Raw genomic sequence first — 17,947 nt, 5'->3', positions numbered from 1 at the left:
CCCATTTCTTCAGATCTGGAAAATTGTGACCTGAACTCAAACTGCCTGTTCTCTGTGGATCCCAACTCATCTTACTGGGGTTGATGTATTCCATCTCATCCTGTGAATTGGTCATTGGTTCTTCAGAAAGTTGAACCCAGGGTATTGTGCACTTCCAGCCTCCAAGATGATGTAGATTCTGTTTCAGACAGGTTCTGAAACACCAAAATTAAGTCTATTTTGTGGTCTAAAAATCACTGCATGACAAGGAGCTGAAAAAAAGTAGACTTTCTGGCAGCACTGTTTGACAGTAAAGGTTGAAGATGCATTAAACCAACAACCAAGTTTGTTGTACGTTAATTCAGTTACCCCTAACCTGCGCATCCAACAGTCCAAGTTTTGAAAAGGAAAACTCTGACCCAGGGCTCCCTCCATATTCTCTGCTAATTGGATAATAAGAAGAGACCACAAGCTTGCAGCTGGCCTCTCCATTTAGTGCTCTCATCAACTGGGGAAGTGTGATGAAGAGGATATACCTCTCATTAGCAGTAAGCATTAAACTAAATCAGGATTGCAGGGAAGTATCTCTATTCCCCCCCAAGAAAAAAAAGTAGAGGAAGAAAAATTAAAAACAAACAAACGTAAAGTGCCCAGAAAACCATGTTTGACTGAGAACATGGCATTGCCACATCTGAACAGAACAGTCTTCTGTCTGTCTTGGCAGTGAGTTTCATACATCAATTGTATATAATACGATTGGGGAAAATGTTTTCTTTTCATCATATTTAAATACTTTTTAAATGTCACATGACTATTTCATGGTTATTGTACTTCGGGTATTTTTATTTAACATCTCAGCTTGCCTTTGGAGCAATTGTGAGATGGCTGCTGAAGCATGAAAACCATTGTCCCTTCTTTTCCCTGTGGCTAACAGTTTTTTGAAAGGAAACTGCTTCCTTAAAAATCTGTCTTTCTACGTTCATATCGTAGTTCTTTATGAACGTGATGAGATCTTTCTCCTGCATTACTTTGCAGGCAACTTCTTAGAGTTCTCTGTGGTAGAAGTGTGTTTTTTAACCTCTCTTCTGACTTCCTCGCTCTTTCCCCGTAGACGCTAGCAGGAGTTTTCTTTCAGGTACTGGAAAGCTTCATTTTTTTTTCCCCCTGTTTCATTTTCTACGTCTGGAAAAGATGCTTTTCTCTCCCTGTTTCCTTCTCTTCAGGAAAAGGACATTTATTTTTATCTGAGTAAACTTTCTACTAGGTAGGCAAGGCCTACACTGAAATTTTAGGCAGACACAGTTACATCAGTCACAAGTGTGAAAAATCCACAGCCTTGAGAAGTGTACCATACATAGTTGTTTGTTAGCCCATTTGTTTATAAGATGACCTCCCAAACATGAATTTGTAATATGTCGAAACCCTATTACACTTTCAAAAGATGACCCTATATTTCAAGGGTTGGTAAACATTGGCTCTGTCAGGGTAAGGTGCTGGCACACTTACACATTTTGTTTGCCTGGAATATCTGGAGGCATGGAGCCCTGCAGCTCTCAGTGACTGTGATTCACCCATCCCTGCGAATGGGAGCAACAGAAGTGGGGCCAAGGAGCATGCTGGCCACATGCTGCATCTCACAGCTCCCATTGGCTGGGAACAGCAAATTGCAGCCACTGGGAGTTGAGCAGCTCCATGCCTGTGGAGGCTTCAGGTAAACAAAACATCCTAGCACACCACCATCCTTCCCTGACAGGCTAGGAGTCAAAGTTTGCTGACCCCTGTTGTTGATCGCTGATGATGGAATGCTAGTTCTGGACTTGCATCTTTACAAAAGTGCTAAAATTTAATTTTTACTTAAATAGGATACTTGTTATAATTGAAGTAAAAGAAGTTAATATAAATAAAAAATACGGGTATTGATAAAAAAAAATTTTTTTTAGTTCCAAATCACTTAAAAACATGTGCTGCCCTAAAGTTCAATTTTCCTAGTACCAGCTGTTTGCTTTTTCTTGTATTGTTCTACAACAGTACTAGATTATAATTTCTAGTATTTTTATAGCATTTATTTATATTCATCATAAAAATGTGATGTCAATACTGTGGCTATTTACAAGTGCAAAGGCTTTGTTTAGTAGAGTTAGATTTGCTTGAAATGAATGTTAACAACACTGCTGCAGGTCTGCATGCAATTTGACCCTTACATTTCACAAAATACTAGTCCATATAAGCCAATCAGAGAAATAAAATGAATGGTTGTATTGGTATCAGTCTGCTATTGTGTAATTTGATCTCTTCATGCATATTGACCACTGGACCTCATAAGTCTTGAGCCAATCTGAAAATATAATGCGCAGAATCAATGGAATCTGTAACAAAATTTAAATAGCCTGTTATCTCCGCAGACATGCCAATCTGCAGGCCTGCTTTGAAATAAAGAACAACAATAACTTGACTGTGATAAAGCAGGTGACATTCCTATATAAAGCTATACAAAATGTAAAACTAAATTATCTTCTAAGCTTTTTATACTAACATTTAAAATAAACAGTGGTGAAATCAAAAGAAAACAGTCTGCTTTGTGATGCAGCATTAAAATGTAAAGTAGTTGAATATGCAGATACAAACAAAAATTGTGCTGCTACTCAAGAATTCTGTAATGAGAATTAAGTAAGAGAGTGGTCCAAAAAAAAAAAGACATGACAAGAAACAAGAAAAAATGTCTATCAAGATGCACTTCTTTTCCTGGCTGGAGAAAGATCTTAGTGATTGGGTTATTGAATGTCAACAAACCGGGTACCTTGTCACTAGAACTGGAATTAATCTGTGTGCTCTGCAAATGTGAAAAGGTGACAGAAGTCAGTAAAGCCATCAGTGTGTGTCACATTGATGGGCTGGTGTACTTGTTTCATGAACTGTCATAGTCTCCCTTAATTTTATCAAGGGAACAAAGATAGCATTAAAGCTGCTGAGATATATATAAGCAAAAATCTAATCTTTCCAAAGGTGTGCTTATAAAATGTTGCAAGGAATATGCATTTTAGCTATCACAAACAGGAAATATGGATGGAATACTGATGATCTTTGATCTCACGACCAACCGATAACAATTGTTGGTGGAAATAAAAAAACAGTTTTAATTAAAACCACGGGCCATGGAAAAAATCCATTTTCATTTGGCCAGTGGCGTAGAACTTCCACCTGTTGTTTTTTAAAAAGAAAAACCTTGCCTAAAAACATGACATTTCCTGCTGGTGTCATCGTATGCACACATGGAAAGGGATGGATGAAAGTGGGAATATTGAACTGCTGGAAAATGTGTGGATCAAGAGACCAGGAGCACTTCTCAAGAAACCTGCTATGCTCATTTGGCAGGTATTCAGAGCACACAAGATGGACGAGGTGAAACATGGCCAAATACATGAAAATTGTTTGGAAAATTAATTACCTGGAGGTTTAAATTTTGCTCTACAGGCTACACAGAATGTGGTCTGACTGGATGTGCTCAGGCATGGGAAAGTTGAGAAAAGGCAGGAATCTTATGGAGCCTGACATTGGTCTCCCAATGGGCCAAGGATGTCTATCCATTTTGTAAATGCTATGTCAGCAGTGCACTTGATGGATCAGAAGATGACGACTTATTTGCTGTTGGATGTATTTGAGGCTGCTGCCGAGAATGAATCTGAAGATGCTGCTGCTGACATCTGCAATGACAATGTGGGAACAGCTATGACTGAAGCAGCGTTTAATGAACTGTGTGGTGAATTGGAGAATGATTCAGACTTGGGAGGATTTTAAGACTTCTTAAATAAGTACATTAGAATAATGTGAGACTTTAAAATCAGTAAATGAATATTTAAAACAATGTCAAAGGTATGTAAATACATATTGAGTTATTATAACGTATTTTCATTAGATTACATTAAAATAATTCTAGTAAAACTTTTACATGTTTCTTATGACTCCAACTTTTTAAAATATATCTGGGTCAGCAAACTGGCTCCTGGCCCATTAGGGTAAGCCACTGGCATTTGTGGATGTTTTGTGTGCCTGGAGCATCCACAGGCATGGAGCCCCTCAGCTCCCAGTAGCTGAAATTTGCTGTTCTCGGCCAACAGGACTGGCAGGAAGTGGCGTGGGATGAACTGGTGCTCTATCCTGCCGCTCTTGTAGACCAGGAAGAGAGAATCTGAGCCACTGGGAGCTGAGGGGCTCCAGGTAGACAAAACATCCCAGCGTACCAGTGGGTTACGCTGACTGGCTGGAAGCCAAAGTTTGCTGACTGCAATCTACCGTGACAGTATAGACCCCCTGATAAGCTGACTGCTGCTCTTTGATGCTTCATTTTTTTTTACCAAAAGATTTTGACTTGTACGTATATACAGTAGTGCCGTGATTTACACGAGGGTTGTGTTCCCACGTACCCTTGCATAACTTAAATTTCGTGTAATTTGGTGGGTGGCTTTTTTCCCTGCTGGAGCAGATGTTCTGCTGCCAGGGAAGCAGCAGGAGCACCTAGAGCTCCTTTTGAAAGGTAAGTCCCTGGGGTTGGGGAGGGGCAGTTGGGGAGAGTTAAGCCTGGGGTGGGTTTGGGCTGCAGAGGGGGCAGGAGGTGGACTTGAACTGGAGCTGTGCGCAGGTGGTGGGGGAGGGGGCAGTTGAGCTGGGGGGTGTGAGTTAGAGCCACGCGTGGGGGTGGTGAGCCGGGCCACGGGTTTGAACTGGGGACAGGGGGTTGAGCTGGAGCCAAGCTGCGTGTGGAGAGTTTGAACCGGGGCGATGAGCTGGAGTTGTGTTCGGGGGTGGGGGCGTGTTGAGCTGGGCGCAAGGGTGGGGGGTAAGCAGGGTGGGGGGGTTGAGGTGAGGCTGGGGGGAGCGGGATTTTGAGTTGCGCTTAAGTCACATTAATCCAAGTTAAGCACAACTCGAAATTGTGCATTTTGAGGGTTTACTGTGTATAGAATATGTTCTGGGAATCACTTGTTTGTAAATATGTACAAAGAAATGATAGAGGGACTGGAATAGGTAGAATATGAATTCAGGGGTAGGTGCAGATTAACATCCCTACTCATACAACAGTTCAGTGGAATCATTATTTATTACAGGTAGTTAGGATTTTGTTTTTTCAGTTGCTAGCTTTCTCTGTCATAAAGACTTGTTACCTGCATCTTAGGTTTTGTGGAACGTTGTTTGCTCTGCACTTACTTTCCATAGCACTCAAATTTTGCTTCAGTTCCATCACTTATGCGTGATGTGGTTAACTACTTTCTGCCATTGATATAGTTTCATACAATTATTTCCCACAACTAATTCCTATTAATATTAAATTTTATTCTAAAACTGTTGGTTGAAAGGACCTCAGACACTTGCGAGGTCAATGGAATCAGGAAATAATAAAATCTTAAAACTAAAATTAAGTTGAACACGTGTCTCCTGCAGCAGTAACAGATCTAATGCTGAAGTTTTCCTTTGTGGACTGTCACGGATTTCTAATAGAGAGTGAAAATTAAAGCATTTCCAGGATTAGCATTTTGCTTCTGTACTGCAAGTCTCTGTGAGTGATGTCACTACCTTCCACAATATTATCATAATACCTCAGTTTCATTGGAAATATTGTGGTACATTTTTTGTGTAAAGTGTATCTTACGCCGATGCATTTCTCTCTTATGGCTGCAGGACTTGTGGTATTGCATTCTTGTTCAATTTTTGACAGTGTGTATGTAGAACTAGTTTCTTTGACCATGTTAATCTTCTCAAAGTATACCAATAGAGCAATTTCTTTTTCTCTACCAACCTAGAGAGTGAACTTAAATATTTTCAGTTGGAAAAGAAGTCTTCCAGTTTCAGGGATATGTCACTTATGTTGCAGTCTCTTTAGAAGCGGAACATCTCCCCAGTATTTTCCATTTAAAACCTCTTTCCCCCTAAATTACATGGTTAGGAGGACTTATCTAGGTGAGAAGAAACTTCTTGATGGAAATTTAGTGAAGTATGATTTCAAGGCCTATTACTTATTTCTGAGAGATGCTGAAAGTGTTTCAAAACAAAGTTTGTATTAAACTATTTACATATTTTTAATGTTTTTTGCTGCTGAGACTTTCCTAATTTTTGTTCACTTCCACTGTTTGCCAACTTCTTGACTAGTCTGTTATTTAAATATACTTAATAACCTTGTGTTAGAAGTCTTAACAGCTTATCTTAAAATACAAAATTTCAGAGTTCAAATTCTAATGAATTTCTAATTGTTGAATTCTGATTGTTTTAAAAGGTTGTTGGTGTACGTAACAAACCACTTGACCTCTTATGTTAAGGTCTGAAAACTTGACTTTTCTATCTAATTGTTGGAGAGATTTGAGTTTTTGTTCTCAAATTGCGATCTTAAAAACTTTTAAAATAATCGATTCACTCTGTGAATAACTCTCTTCTGTCCCCATGTACAAACGGAATGGTGGTTGAAGATACCTAGATTTTATTTCAGCTACCTTTAAATTGGCAGTATATATTTATAAGGGCCTCTCGTGAGCTGTTTGAGGTACAGTAACTATCCTGCAGTTCTCAGTACTTGTTAACAAGTTGCTAATACCAGAAATGACTGTGTAGCTAAGGTACTTTTGCTAAATTTCTGAGCATGCCCCATGTTGTGAGCTAGATGTAAATTGGGCGTTTGTTTACGTACATGCTATGGCCTCTCACCTCACAAACCTGGCTGTGTGAAACTTAGTAAATATGACTGGCTATGTCTATGCTAGCTCCCAACTTCGAAGGGAGCATGGTAAGTAGGGTTTTGGGAGATTAGCTTAATGAAGTGCTGCATATGCACTGCAGCACTTCATTAGTAATTCTCCCCCAGGGCAACTTCGAAGCGGCAAACTTCAAAGTGCAGGCTTGCATGTAGCTGACGGTATTTCGAAGTGCCTGGGCTACATCGAACTAATTTTGAGGAGTAAAGGGACTTAGAAGTAGCCCAGGCACTCTGAAGCACCAGCAGGTGAGCTGAGGCTACACAGAAGCCAGTGCTTCCACGTTGCCGCGAGGGACAGTTAGCTTAATGAGGTGCTACATATGCACCGCAGCACTTCATTAGTAATCTCCCAACACCCTACTTACCATGTTCCCTTCAAAGTTGGGAGCCAGTGTAGACACAGCCACTGTGTTTTGGAAGTTATGTGGAATTAAAGATGGATCACTTACTTTTACTCAGATCTGTTTTTCAGGTATCAGTTTTAATTCTTAGGTTCAAAACTGCCTTTCTTTGGAATCCATTAGATGGCATCAAAGTATCACAAATGCTTTTGAATCCATTTATTGTCATCAGAGGTGCCGTTCTGATTCCAAAAAATATAGCTGCATCAGACTCCCATGTATTTTTTGTGTTCCAAGTTTGCCCTTATGTATAGCAAATATTTAACAACTCTTTACCATTAGAATGAAGTGTATAAAACTTGGGTATTCAAGTTACAGATGCGTCCAAACTTTTGTATGTGTATAGAGGTTGGTGAATCTGCATTAGTTTTGCTATAATAGTCCTTAAAAATTAAAAGACCAAAATTCTGGCTCAAATCCTTACTATGCAGTGACTTCTAGTATTACAGGGTGCGTTAGTAATTGTTACATTATCATTTTATCTGAAGTGGAAACAAAACATCTGTGGAAGAATGTTTTGAGTGAAACTCACTTCCATATGCATATATTTTTTAAATCACAAAGGATTAACATGATTCAGCTAGCTGACTGTTACTGTCTCCTAATTTCATTTGGTTAGTCCAGGAGGGTTATTCAGAAGCCATAAGAGCAATAACCATGAATTTATTGTGTAAGGATCTTAATACTTGTTACTGATCTTACTTGGGTGAATAAAAGATAGAGCAGAGATAGTGGGGTGGGGGTCAAAGGGGTTCTATATCCGACTCCAAGAGTAGAACTTGGACTGGAACCAAGCAGAGTAACCTTTCTGGGGAAGATAATCTTCCACTCTGCTTTTAGAGCTGATTACCCAGCTCGTAACAGAGAGATAGCTGTGTTAGTCTATATACTATCAAAACAAAAAAGAAGTCCAGTCGCACTCTCTGGAGAGGGCACTGGCAAATTGTGGAGCAGAGCTCTAACCTTGCACTGTTCTAGAGGGATTGGCTGTGCTAAAGTCCTGCCACATATACACGTGTACAGGTATGTGTGGGGAAAAATGAATCCCAAGGGCTTGCCCATGGAAATTTGCAAAGTGCAGTCTACTTAACCCATGCCCCTATGCCTGTTCAGGTTGATGTAGGAGCCAGCTATCCAAGTTTTGCACTTTTTTGTGGCTTCTCTGTCAGGTGACTCACCAACTGGGAAGCTGGCTGGTTTTCTCACTTTGTGCCCCCTGAATGATGCAAAGGCGAGGAGCAAACCAATACAGCCCAAAACATTTTTCCTTGGTATGACAGCATCAGAAGTCTTCTGCTTTGTTTCTGCTGAACTCTGACATTATTGCTACCCTTATATATTGTGGAAAAGGAGCCATGGAGTCTGGTGATGTTCTCATTTCTTCCTTTGGTATTTCATACTGAGAATGGATCTTTTGCTGCACAGTCTGAAGTTACTGTTGGCTTCTTTGACCTTCATGGAACTGGACTTCAGTATGCCCTGATGGCTTGATTCAGTGCCTGTTGAAATCACTGAGGGCTTGTCTACACTAGTCCCCTCCTTCGAAGGGGGCACGTAAACGAGCACGAGTGGGCAATAGCAATGAGCTATTGCACTGCATATGTAGCACCTCATTAGCCTAAGTCCTGCCACATGAACTTCAAAGTTACTAACTTCGAAGCTCTGGCAGGCCATGCGGGCACAGGCACTTTGAAGTACTCACATAACTTCAAAATGCTCTTACTCCCAAAATGTTTTGCTATTCCCCTCTCAGGTTCGTTTACATGCCCCGTTCCAGGAATGGGCTGGTGTAGAGAAGCCCTGAGAGTCTTTTCCTGCTCTGTCTTGCAAGTTCCATGAACAGCTTTCATCAGCTTGGGCCATGGACAAACCCGTGGTCCTTTATGACCATGACCTTACAAAGTAGCAAACTTTAAAGAGAGGAGCCACATGTTGAACAAACATCCTTTACCTTATCAAAAAGTCTAGGATATGGGAGGTGCACGGATTTTTTTTTTTAAAGGGAAGGTGGAAAATAACATTCCCAAGCATTAAAAACACATACATAGGGAGGCATTCAAACAAATACATCACGCATTCTCCAATTTTGAATTGTTTGACAAAGGATGTCCCTGTGTATTCTGAAGAACTAAATGTATGCCTGTGCAGGAAGAGCACCAGTTGTGTTTGCATTAAAGCCTACATGATACTATGGTGGGGATCAACGTTCTGAGATTGATCCATTGCGGGTCAGTTTAGCAGGTCTTGTGAAGAGCTGCCGAATTGACTTCAGATCACTCTCTGGTCATCTCTGTTACTCTATCCTGGACAAGGAGATAAAGGGAAGTTGATGGGAGTTTGTCCCTTGTAGACTCCGTGGTAACTTGACTTAAGGTACATTGACTCCAGGAACTTCATTCACATAGCTGGAGTTGTGTGCCTTATGTTGACTTTCTGCTTTAATGTAGAGGTAGCAGAGATGTCTAAATGGAGCAGAAGGAAGCCACGCTAGTTTGCAAATCAGTGTGTCAGTTGTTGGTTCAAAGAACTCTTCTCTTTACCCAGGTTTTAACTTTAAGCACATAAATCCTTGCAAAATTGGGACAGACCAATTTATTAGTGCAGTATGGTTCAGCAGTGTGAATCTAGCCCATATGCTCAGGGTGAAACTGATTGCCATGTTTGAAGTAGGGGAGGAATTTTGGCAGAGATCATGAGGGATTTTTGCCTTTTTTTGCAACATAGGGCATGGGTTGCTTGCGGGCTTAAATTAGTGTAAATAATGAATTTTTTGTAACTTGAAGTTTTTAAGCCATGATTTGAGGACTTCAGTAAGTCAAGCAATGATTAGTCTCTTAGAGGAGTGGGTGAGGTCCTGTGACCTGCAGTGTGTAGGAGATCAGACGAAACAATTACGAATGTTCCATCTGACCTTGAAGTTGATGACTCCATGAGCAATGTCCGTTCCCATACATACACGTGAGCATATTATAAGATTAGCCATATTGGATCAGAGCAGCAGTCCATCTAGTTCCGGTATCATGTCTTGCAGTAGTGGCCAGTACCAGATTTGTCAGTGGGAGTAAACAAGGTAATTGCCCAGTGATAATTGAGTCCTGTGCATGGAACTGTGTCCCTCACCATCTTGGCTAATATCCATTGATGAGCCTATCCTCCATGAGCTTACCCAGTTCTCTTTAAATTTCATTATAGTTTGGGCCTTCACAACATGACTGACAAAAAGTTACGCAGGTGGGCTGTTCATGGAATGAAGTATTTCCTACTTTTCTTCTTTTTTTTTTTTTTTTTTTTTTTAAACCAATAGCCTATTAATTTCATTTGGTTATCTTTGGTTCATATGTTGTGTGAAGAGGTAAATAACACTTCCTTAGTTGCTTTCTCTAAAACATTATTTTATAGATTTCTGTCATAGAATCATAGAATACTAGGACTAGAAGGGACCTCAAGAGGCTGTTGAGTCCAGCCCCTTGCCCTAATGGCAGGACCAAGTACAGTCTAAACCATCCCTGATAGACATCTAACTTGTTCTTAAATATCTCCAGCGATGGAGATGCTACAACCTCCCTTGGCAATTTATTCCACTCTTTGACCACCCCGACAGTTAGGAACTTTTTCCTAATGTCCAACCTAAACCTCCCTTGCTGCAGTTTAAGTCTATTGCCTCTTGTTCTATCCTCAGAGTCCAAAAAGAACAAGTTTTCTCCCTCCTCCTTATGACACCTTTTTAGATACCTGAAAACTATCATGTCCCCCCATAGTCTTCTCTTTTCCAAACTGAACGAGCCTGGTTCTTTCAGCCTTTCTTCATAGGTGACATTCTCTAGACCTTTAATTATTCTTGTTGCTCTTTTCTGGACCCTCCCTAATTTCTCCACATCTTTCTTGAACTGCGGTGCCCAGGACTGGACACAATACTCCAGCTGAGGCCTAACCAGCGCAGAGTAGAGCAGAAGAATGACTTTTTGTGTCTTGTTCACAACACACCTGTTAATGCATCCCAGAATCATGTTTGCTTTTTTTGCAACAGCATCTATTTAGCTTGTGGTCCACTATCACGCCTAGATCCCTTTTTGCTGTAGTCATTCCTAGACAGTCTCTCCCCATTCTGTTTGTGTGAAACTGACTGTTCCTTCCCCAGTGGAGCACTTTGCATTTGTTTTTATTAAACTACATCCTGTTTGCCTCAGACCATTTCTCCAATTTATCCAGTTCATTTTGAATTATGACCCTATCTTCCAAAGCAGTTGCAGACTTTCCCAGCTTGGTATCATCTGCATACATAATAAGCGTACTTTCTATGCCAATATCTAAATCGTTGATGAAGATATTGAACAGAACCGGTCCTAAAACAGACCCCTGTGCAACCCCACTTGTTATACTTTTCCAGCAGGATTGAGAACCATTAAGAACCACTGTCTGAGAACAGCATGAAGGGTCCTGTGGCACCTTATAGACTAACAGAAAAGTTTTGAGCATGAAGTTTCGTGAGCACAGACTCACTTCATCAGATGCTCAAGTGAGTCTGTGCTCACGAAAGCTCATGCTCAGAACTTTTCTGTTAGTCTATAAGGTGCCACAGGACCCTTCGTTGCTGTTACAGATCCAGATTAACACAGCTACCCCTCCAATGTCTGAGAACAGTTATCCAGCCAGTTACGCACCCACCTTATAGTAGCCTCATCTATACTGTATTTGCCTAATTTTTTTTAATAAGAATATCATGCGAGACCATATCAAATGGTTTACTGAAGTCTAGGTATACCACATCTATCGCTTCTCCCCTATGCACAAGGCTCATTATCCTATCAAAGAAAGTTATCAGATTGGTTTGACATGAGTTGTTCTTTACAAATCCATGCTGGCTGTTCTCTATCACCGTACGATATTCCAAGTGCTTGCAGATGATTTCTTTAATTACCTGCTCCATTATCTTTCCTGGCACATAAGTTAAGCTGACTGGCCTGTAGTTTCCTGGGTTATTCTTATTCCCCTTTTTATAGATGGGCACTCTATTTGCCCTTTTTCAGTCTTCTGGAATCTCTCCTGTCTCCCATGATTTTCCAAAGATGATAGATAAAGGCTCAGATACCTCCTCTGTCAGCTCCTTGAGTATTCAAGGATGCATCTCATCAGGCCCTGGTGACTTGCAGACGTCAAATTTTTCTAAGTGATTTTTAACTTGTTCTTTTTTTATTTCAACTTCTAACCCTACCTCTTTCCCCACTAGCATTCACTGTTAGGCGTTCCTTCATCAGACTTCTCAGTGAAGATCGAAACAAAGAAGTCATTAAGCATCTCTGCCATTTCCAAGTTCCCTGTTACTGTTTCTCCCTCCTCACTGAGCAATGGCCCTACCCTGTCCCTGGTCTTCCTCTTGAAGCCTTCATGTTTCCCTTTATGCCTGTCGTATCCTGCCCATGTTGTAGTCCTCTTTTCTAAGCGGAACAGTCCAATGCTCTTCTTTTCTTCTTACACGAAAGTTGTTCCATATCCCTAATAATTTTTGTTGTCCTTTTTGTATCTTTTCCAGGTCTAATGCGTCTTTGTTTTCTTGGGTTTTTTTTTTAAAGGAGGAGGCGTCCATAACTGCACAAAGTACTCAAGGTGTTGACATACTGTGGATTTAGATATTGGCATGAGGTTTCCTGTCTTATGTATCCCTTGCCTAATGGTTCCTAATATTCAGTTAGCTTTTTTGACTGCTGCAGCACAATGAGCAGATGTTTTCAGAGAGCTATCCATGATGACTCCAAGGCCTTCCATGAGCGGTAATAGCTAATTCAGACACATCACTTTGCTTACATAGATGGAGTTACGCTTTCCAATGTGTGTTACTGTGCATTTACCAACACTGAATTTCATCTGCCCTTTTGTTGCCCAGTCAATCAGTTTTACGAGATCCCCTTTGTAACTCTTTATAGCCAGCTTTGGACTTAACTATCTTGTGTACTTTAATGTAATGCTAACTTTGCCACCTCACTTCTTACTGCCTTTTCCAGATCTTTTATGAACAAGTTGAACAGTATTGTGCCCTGTGCGGATGCTTGGTGGACCCTACTATTTATCACTTTGCATTATGGAGAAAGACAGTTTATTCCTATCTTTTGTTTCCTGTCTTTTAACTAGATGCTGATCCATGAGACCTTCCTTTTTATTACATAACTCCTTCCTTTGCCTCAGAGCCTTTTATGAAGGATCCTCTTGAAGCCTTTCAGAACGTTCTAGTGCACATGTCCATTGGCTCACTCTTATTTGTACATTTGTGCAGTCAAAGAATAATTTGAGGTGTGCCATGTGGACCTTTCCTAAACATAAGTCGTTTCTTTATGCTAATTTCAACCAGTGTTCCTGTTCCTTAAGTTATTTGTACCAGCCTGTAATTGCCAGGATCACCTGGAGCCTTTTTAAAAAATTGGTGTTATGTGAGTGGTATTCCAGTCATCTTGTACAAAGCATGAGTTAAGTGATAGGTTGCATATCATAGTTAGTAATTCTGCAGTTTCATATTTGAATTCCTTCAGAACTTTGGTTGAAGACCATTGGGTTTTGGTGATTTATTATTTTCAGTTTGTTCCAAAATCTCCTCTCTGATATCTCAATCTGAGACAATTCCTCAGATTTTTCTGAAAAAAAAAATGGTCAAATGTGAGATTCTCCTTTACATCTTCTCCAGTGAAGACTGATTCTGCAGTGGCCTTGTCTTTCATTGCTCCGTTAGCACCTGAATCATCCAGTTGACCCACTTACTGTTTAATAGGCTTCATACGTCTTATGTACTTAATTTATTTTTGCAGATTTTGTCTTTTGAAAGTAGTTCTTCAGATTCTTTTATTGGCCTGTTGAACTGTGTTTTTTATAATAATTTAAATGTAATTTAGACATTGATTTGCCATATTTTATGCTACTTTGACTCCTAAATTGAAAAAGATACTGTTTTGCTTCCACCTGCTGATTTTTATTGTACTATTTCTCCATGGTGATGTGTTCTTTGCTTCTCTTAGGCTGTGTAGGCTATGTCTATGCTAGCTCCCAGCTCAAAGGGAGCATGATAAATAGGGTGTCAGGAGATTACTAATGAAGTGCTGCAGTGCACGTGCACCACTTCATTAAGCTAATTCTCCACCACAGGAACTTCGAAGCGGCAAACTTTGAAGTGCTGGCTTGCATATAGCCATGGTTAATCTGCAGGTGCTTCAAAGTACCCAGGCTACTTTGAAGGGACTTCAGAGTACCAGCAGGTTAGCTGCGGCTAAATGCCAGTTGGCACTTGGAAGTTTGCGGCTTCAAAGTTGCTGCAGGGGAGAATTAGCTTAATGAAGTGCTGCATATGCACCGCAGCACTTCATTAGTAATCTCCCAACACCCTACTTACCATGTTCCCTTTGAAGTTGGGAGCTCGTGTAGATGCAGCCTTACTGTTTTCTTTGTTTTATTTTTTTTAAATCTGGGGTACACATTTAGTTGAGCCTCTATAATGGTATTTTTAAATAGTTTCCTGGTAGCTTTTGCTGTCATGTTGCTGCTGTGACTCTTTCTTTTCATATCTGTTGAAGTAGCATCTTTGTTTTTGTACTACTTATTTTGAAGTTAAATGCTTCTATGAGGGGTTTCTTTGGTATTTCCCCCCACAAAGATGTTAAATTTAAGTACATTATGGATGCTATTGTTGAGTTCAATAATACTGCTTGGATTAGATCCTGTGCTCCCTTTTGGACTACATGTGTGCACATGTGTGAGAGAACTTTAGACAAACATGTTTAGCCATTTTTATATATGACATAAATTCATGAAGAAAAGAGCTTGCATAAAAATCTTTTGGTTTCACTATCACCTGGCATCCAATTTATGATACCAAACTTCATGGCATGTCTGTGCTTGCATTCCTCTTTCGAAAGAGGAATGCAAATGCGGGAAATCGAAAATACAAGTGAAGTGTTGATTTACGTATCTTGTGCTTCATTTGCATACTCTCTTTTCAGAAGAGTTTTTTTTTTTTTTTTGAAAGAAAAAAAACAGTATAGTCAGGGCTCTTTCGAAAATAAACCCAGTCTTCAAAAGAGCCCTTGTTCCTGAAACAAAATAGGAAGAAGGGTATTTTCAAAGATGGGGTTTATTTTTGAAAGAGCCCTGTCTACGCTGCTTTTTTCTTTCGAAAACATTTCTTCCGAAAAGAGTATGCAAATGTAGCACAAGATATGTAAATCAGCACTTAATTTGCATTTTTGATTTCCCACATTTACATTCCTCTTTCAAAAGAGGAATGCAAGTGTAGACGTAGCCCATGTGAAGAGTACAGTTCAGGAGTGTTGCAAGACAGGATTTGATATTAAGCATTTGAGAGCCTGATTGCTTTAAAATTTTCAGTAAGTCTCTATTGTCAGGAACAGATCATTTTGGAAGGTAAATGTGTAGTTTCTAGAAGAGCAACTGACATTTCTGCAATATCTTGGACTAGTAAATCATTTAGGCATCCTCATTCTTGCAGAACCTTATACACATTCTTAAAGTCAAGTGCATGAGCAAGACCTTTACCGGATCAAGTTCTTAGCAGTGCCTGAAGAATTCAAGTTTTAGGCATCTTAACCAGTTGTAAATTGGTGGGTTACAGCTGATTATTTAGGGTTTCATCTTGTTTTTGAATTGTTAATTAGTCCATATTAGTAGCTATATCTTGCCTCACACCTTTATTTTCAAGAACCACTGTGAACTTTCACTCCTAGTAATTAAGAAACAAAATTCCCTTTGTCTTTACAATGACTGGGCATCCTTTATCCCATCAGTTTTTTGTGTACTAAGTGTAAACTTTTGGTGATTACATATTTTGGGTTGTTTGTATTACAGTAGCACTTACAAGGTCCCAGGCATCGCCGAGAGTCATTGTATACATAGTGTGAACAAGAATGATTTTTTTAAATAATATTTTCATTTTTGATGTTAGAAGTGAATGGTCATGAATTTCTGTTTGTTGTATATTCTAGGCATTCAGCAGGAACACTTGAAATCTGGGACATTTTATGAAATTCTGTAGCTTTGTATCCTCTCCAAATTCTATGAAACGTGTTTCAATTTCAGAGAAAAGTCTGAAATTTTATTTAAAAAGTGGCAGAGAGAGCCATGTTAGCCTGTATTCTATCAAAACAAAAAAGCAGGTAAGTAGCACTTTAAAAACTAGCACAATTTATTAGGTGATGAGCTTGCGTGGGACAGATGCACTTCTTCAGAGGAAGTGTAAGAACTCTGAAGAAGTGGGTCTGTCCCACGAAAGCTCATCACCTAATAAATTATTGTGTTAGTTTTTAAAGTGCTACTGGACTGCTTTTTTGTTTTTATTTAAAAAGCCTGCAAGATATTGACAACCTTTTATTGTAGCTTTAAATGAAACATGGATTTATTTTCAAGTCTTGTCTTAAAAAGAAATATACCCATGGAAGCATATTTTTTCCCCTTCCTGGGATTCAATTGTTGTACGCAAGGAGAATTTCTTTTCCTTCTAGGCTTTCTCATGCTTCTTCATGTTAGATTTGTAAATGGAATACTAAACCATGTCAAAATAAAAAAAAATATTAATTTAAGACTTGAAACCACATGCCTTTGAGAGATACTTCATATGATGGAAGCATATTGCATAAAACACACCACTTGGGCATTTCTTCTAAAATGTTAAGCAGAAAAAATTAGTAATTGTTGACATTTGAGATGTCTCTCATTGGGTTAGAGCTCATATTTCACTGCATTGCATGGCACAATTAATACATCCTTAAGAGTATTGTTGTAGCACATTGCATTTGGAAGGTTATTCTTGCAAAACAAAGGCAGAAAATAGGTAGCAAAATTGAGATACCAGAGGTCCATGCATTCTCAGTCTGCTCTGTAGAATGGAATTTCTGTTTTATGTATTTATAGTGGACCATCAGACTGTTCCTCAGTAACAAAACTTGAATGTCCTGGAGTGTTTTTGGCATTACATAAGCTTATTGGATGTTAACACATGTTTTCTCATAGGTACGTGCACATCAGTTAGTTTTACCACCTTGTGATGTAGTGATCAAGGCTGTAGCTGACTACGTCCGCAATATTCAGGATACCACTGATTTGGATGCCATAGCAAAAGATGTTTTTCAACATTCACAGGTAAAGTTGGGCTGGCACAGAAATATGTAAGTTTGGTTCAGATAAGTGTGTGAAAACATCAAGTTTATGTACGTATGTCTTGATTTTCAAAATTTAGTACAGGTTGAACCTCTTTAGTTCAGCACCCTTGGGACCTGAACAAGAGAACTTGCTGGACCAGGGAACGTCATTATTGTCTAGCAGCATTGCAATATTTCTACTGCTTACTGGGCTCTTAGAAGCCATTACAGCTAAGTAACAGCACAGAACACTGAGAGCCAGGTCTGGTGGCTATAAACAAACTATGGGACCGTGGGAAAGTTGGACACACCCTGATAAGTGGTTACCCAGCTAACTAAAATCTTGTCAGGTCATGGATGTTTCTGGACAAGAGTGTTCTGGACTAGAGAGGTTCAACTTGTATTCAGCAGTTGAAAAATCACTTTTCCTTGTCTGCACTTAACAGTTGGGTGTATGAGTACTGAAATATCATTACGTCTTTCCATCTTGCCTTTTAGCTTGATTTAAGTTCATTGTTGTTATGTTTACTTTTCTACACTGGAAACATGCTTTGTTCCTATAGCGGTTGTTAATAAAAGTGGACATTATATCTACTTAGTCACCATGATTATTAAAAATAATTTTCTGTATCAGTGTGCCATAAGATACTGGTTCATTGATCCATAGATAAATTTAATTTTATATATGGCATTAATAA

General features: G+C 39.5%; 1 protein-coding gene across 1 annotated transcript in view; it reads left to right on the top strand.

Moving 5' to 3' along the window:
* The window catches only part of FAM120A (family with sequence similarity 120 member A), a 123,534-nt gene that overhangs the window by 21,179 nt on the left and 84,408 nt on the right, over window positions 1-17,947 (top strand). The window contains exon 4 of the mRNA XM_075005005.1: window positions 17,122-17,250. Within this exon, the coding sequence (XP_074861106.1) occupies window positions 17,122-17,250 (129 nt within the window). The remainder of the gene's footprint in view (window positions 1-17,121; window positions 17,251-17,947) is intronic.

Source organism: Carettochelys insculpta, chromosome 11 (genome assembly GCF_033958435.1).
Source record: "Carettochelys insculpta isolate YL-2023 chromosome 11, ASM3395843v1, whole genome shotgun sequence".
In the NCBI taxonomy this organism is placed as follows: Eukaryota; Metazoa; Chordata; order Testudines; family Carettochelyidae; genus Carettochelys; species Carettochelys insculpta.
This window is presented reverse-complemented; position numbering and strand designations above follow the sequence as displayed.